The sequence below is a fragment of the Aptenodytes forsteri genome, unplaced genomic scaffold (assembly GCF_000699145.1).
Source record: "Aptenodytes forsteri isolate BGI_AS27 unplaced genomic scaffold, ASM69914v1 Scaffold415, whole genome shotgun sequence".
In the NCBI taxonomy this organism is placed as follows: domain Eukaryota; kingdom Metazoa; phylum Chordata; class Aves; order Sphenisciformes; family Spheniscidae; genus Aptenodytes; species Aptenodytes forsteri.
In genome coordinates, this window is record NW_008794745.1 from 245,023 (window position 1) to 249,529 (window position 4,507).

At 48.1% G+C, this 4,507-nt stretch overlaps 1 protein-coding gene across 1 annotated transcript in view; it reads right to left on the reverse strand.

Annotated features, from left to right (window-relative positions):
- TBX5 (T-box 5) overlaps positions 1-4,507 on the reverse strand; it is a 166,117-nt gene that overhangs the window by 19,513 nt on the left and 142,097 nt on the right. Inside the window, 1 exon segment of the mRNA XM_009274023.2 lies at positions 1,348-1,439. Coding sequence (XP_009272298.1) covers positions 1,348-1,439 — 92 coding nt within the window.

Consider the following 4,507-nt stretch of genomic DNA (forward strand, 5'->3'; position numbering starts at 1 on the left):
TTTTAATATATATATATATATATATTGGCTTTTCTGGGTCTGAGCCTGAAAATGTTTGTACACAGGAGTACATTTGCCCCTTTGAGTAGGGTTACGGCTGTAAGCCTTTGCAGGATTACAGGCATTATTTGTTGCCCGCCAGTGCGATTTGCACGGCTGGGGAGAGCCATGCTCAGGTCACCAGCGACGGCGACCAGAAGAGACTCCTGCATCTGCACCGGCATCTGCACTCCAGCCTGCAGTGACCACCTACAGCCGGCTCCCGGGCGGGTGGTGGAGAGAGCCCTCCTGGCAGAAGGTCACAACGCAGGTCCCTACAGGCCTCCACTGAGAGCCAGCTCTGCTGGTCCCGGGGAATAAGGGATCTGAGTCACTCCTGCCCTCCTGGATGAAAAATGCTATATTGAGCGTCTACATCTGTCTTAGGTATAATCATGAGTATGGCAGGGTTCCTGCAAAACATTTGTACCAGGAAGCAACTTGGCACATGGACGAAGTTCCAAGTGAAGTGAAAGGCATGAAGTTAATTACCGGCAGGACCTGACGTTTAGAAAAGGACTTTAAACGGGATTTTTAAACAGGATTTAGGCTTGATTTTCAGCTTAAGTACTTACATCCAAAACTGAGATTCAAAAAGACCCCTTCAGCCACCTGGCCCTGGAGATCCCAGCATTTTCTAATAACTTCCTTCTTCAACCTGAAACCACCACGCCTACGCTCCTGACCTGCACATCCAGAACCGACCAGGCAAACACTCCCCTCCTGCCAAAGACCCTCCAAAAGCCAGAAACCAGCACAACATACGTCTCCACACCAAGGTCTCCAGAGGCATCTGGAACATCCTTAAAAAACCTGCTCCCAGAACAGGGCTGAGAGCTTTGTCTTTAAAGCACTGCCACCTGGGGAAAAAAATACCCAACAGCTCCTCTGCAGTAGCCTGATGACCAGAGCTTCTCAGAGCTAGTCCAAGTCTCTTGTTGCTTTAAACAGGTTTAAGCCCACATGCAGCCGCAGAGACATCTGTTTAGCACAAAGATAGAGGTGGTTGTGGATGGGAACATGTCAGAAAGAAATACAAGGTCCCTGCGGCCGAGAGGACAACCCACAAGTGAGATCCTGCCTCTGTAACCCAGCAGTTAAGGCATTCACCTCCGAGTGGGAAGTCCTGGATTTTGGCCCCACATCCTGGTGATATTTCAACAGCTTGACATGAAACGCACAAGCAGATGCCAGAGAAGGGACTGCCACTAAGTCCCGGCTTAGCTCAAGCCGCAAGGGGCATGCAAAGCAAAGCCCAGGCGGCTCTCGCGGTCCTGAGCGGGTCCCCGCGACGGAGGCACACGTTACCTCTGCATCCTGGACATCCTGTGGAGCTCCATGTCGTCGCTGCCGCGGAAACCTTTTGCAAAAGGGTTGTTCTCAATCTTTAACTGGGTGATCTGAAAGGGAGGAAATGGAATGAGTTCATCGCAAGTCCAAGGCATGGCCTGGGAGAGAGGGGATATTGTTTATTAAACCCAAGCCAATAGGGATGTGGGGGAAAACACAGCTTTCAGGAACTCAAGTCATCCTTCAGCTCAGGCATTGACCACTCCAGATGGGCCTTCCTCTATGTGTCTCCACTGGAAAAATATCTCTTGTCAACAACCTCTCACTTCGCTGAGGCTTGTCCCATAACTAACACATGGAACTGCACACACACACACAAATTTCTCTCTCGAGGAAATCTGCTTTCTTAGAGTTACTTACTTTCTTTTTGCTGTTGGGACAGAAAGGGCTGCACTGACCAGAGGACCAGGGATGAAGGTCATACTGCCTGAACAAATCCCACTGACACCAACAAGTATTTTCTCATCAATGTGCAGCCATGACCAAAACCTTACCTCTCAGACCCCGGATCCTCTCACTCAGACTGGTAAGGCTCACCCGTTCTGTATTTCAGACCAGCTAAATGTACATCTGACATCCTTCCCCAACCAGCCCCACACCTGCAAGCACTGCGTGGACTAACTACCTAAGGTACTTGGAGGGCAACTCCACCTCTGACCATCGTGCCCTGGAGGAATATTTGCCTCCCTACTGACTCTAGAAGGAATTAAGAGGGACTAGTTTGCTCGCTTAGTCGGCTACCTTCAGCATCTAAAGCTTGCTGGGATGAATCCCCCTCAGACTCCTAACTTTGGTCCTCTTACAACATCTAAGTTAAACGTTTAAAGCAGCTGCTGTACAGAACGTACCCTTATCCAAAGCAACCGTGTTGCTCAAAGAGGTGCTATCCTCTCCTTCACATACCTGTCCTGAGGGCTTAGATGAGTAGGTTTTCTCAAGCCAGGGGTTGCCATTTAAGCAAATATTAACTGTGGACCAGCAACACCCTCAAATGCCCTGCTGATCTTCTACAAACTCACCCTGCCGTGCCAAATTTGATGCAAATGCTTTGGTGTCTTTGCAGAGCAGGACTGAGTCTGGATCACATCCTCTCCTTCACATACCTCTCCTGAGGGCTTAGATGAGTAGGTTTTCTCAAGCCAGGGGTTGCCATTTAAGCAAATATTAACTGTGGACCAGCAACACCCTCAAATGCCCTGCTGATCTTCTACAAACTCACCCTGCCGTGCCAAATTTGATGCAAATGCTTTGGTGTCTTTGCAGAGCAGGACTGAGTCTGGATCAGGTGTGATGTAGCTGCAATGCCCTAATACGCAGGCAGAAGAGGCAACAGGTCCCCTTCTTCTCTTTCTCCATCGCTGCCTGGCAGTCCGAGCCCTCAGCCAGGAGTGAGGAGAGCCACCTGCACTTGCCCAGGAGGAAAGGCAACCCTGTGTTTGCCATTGGAGGAACTTCATGTGCTCACCGCATTTTATGGAAACACCGTCCTTCCTTCCTATTGAAAGTTGGCCAATGGGAAGGAAAGAGCTCGAGATTAATGGTGGGAGAACAGAGAGAGGTTCATGTTCACCAAGTCAAGCACACGCAACTGGACCCACCTCTTTGCCAAAATTCAAAGAGAAAAACCTGGCTTGGCTAGTGTCAATAGCAAACCCCGCCAGGTGTCTGCACGACCAGATTATTTTGCTATTTTCTCGTCTTATAACATCTTTTTTTTCCAAAGGCCATTAGTTTCTTTGCCATTTTTGCCTAATTCAGCCCCAAATCTCACACAAAGACCCCGTCACCCCTACGCTTGTCCCCATGGGCATTCCCATTAAATCAGGACCTAATTTAGTACATAAACAGGGCATTGCACTTTTTTTTGTCACGCATTTCAGATTTCAAAGAGAAGGGGGAACAAACAATCCATTTGGTCCAATTTGCCGTTTGAGCCGTTCTCTAGCAGTAAAACAGGGGCACGTTTTGTAATTAAAATCCCTAAATAGACAACCAGCTGTGTATTTTGCAAAGCAACTGCCTATCGGGTTCCACCGGAGAGGTGGTGGCACTTCTGTAATGAATAATAGGCATTATTCAACTTTTTGAATGTTTCTATGCAATTTGCATTCTGAAGCACACTAAATGTATGAGTTGTCCTTACTTGCCGAACCCAATGGCAATATTTGCTTGCATAAGTGAAGTCCTTCACTGAGCAAGGATTTACAGTATTGGCACCAGCACACAAATGTACAAAGGGCCGGATTCATCCCAACCTAACCGAAGGCATTTTAACCAAGGCGCCTGCACTGGGAACCTCGTCTCCCGGCATTCCTGCTAGAATCAATAGAGGGAGATGGGGACTGCCAGAGGGCACTGGGGCTCTGAGGTGGGTAGCATTGCCTTCACAGGTCCCCAACGCTCTCCATTCACCGGAGAAGGAGTCGTCAACATGCTAGCCCCTAATTTAAGGACCTCAGTTTGAATGCCCTGTTTGACGAATCAAGCCTTTAATCACCCACAAAATGTCGGACAAAATATCGTGTGGGACCTCAACCTTGCAAATACGTCGCTTTATGAGAAGTCCCCTTACCCTCATCAGGAACACTCTTACAAGCAACAGTATTAACATGAGTGCTGGGGGCAGAAAGCCCCGTGTGAAGCATGGCTAACTTCAACCTTCTTCAAATTAGAGATCTGCTAGAATGAAGGCGTCTAGAAACCAGGGCCTACAGAAGGTTTTAAATTAGGTCTCAGCTCTTTGGTGTACTTCAGGTGGATTTCAGCAGGAGCTTTCAGAGCAAAGTTTCCCTAGATGATAACTCATGGCATCAGCCCTAGCACTAAGCCAGGAGAGTCCAAGCCAGATTGAACAAAACCGTATGCAACAAAATAGAAAATAGAGAGAAAGTTGGTGAATCCCTGCTTTAGAGAGCAGCCTGTGGAAGATATTTTGTTTGGCCAGTTTTTGTCTGACTTAGAAACTATTTCACAGGTGGAAAAGCAAACGAATGGGTGGAAATAACCTCCTTCTGGATCAACTTTGCCACAGCAAAACTCTGTTTAATTGACTGTAACTCATTGCGGGGGGGCGGGGGGGGGGGGAAAAAGCTGTCAGAAAGTCAAATGACAATAAAAT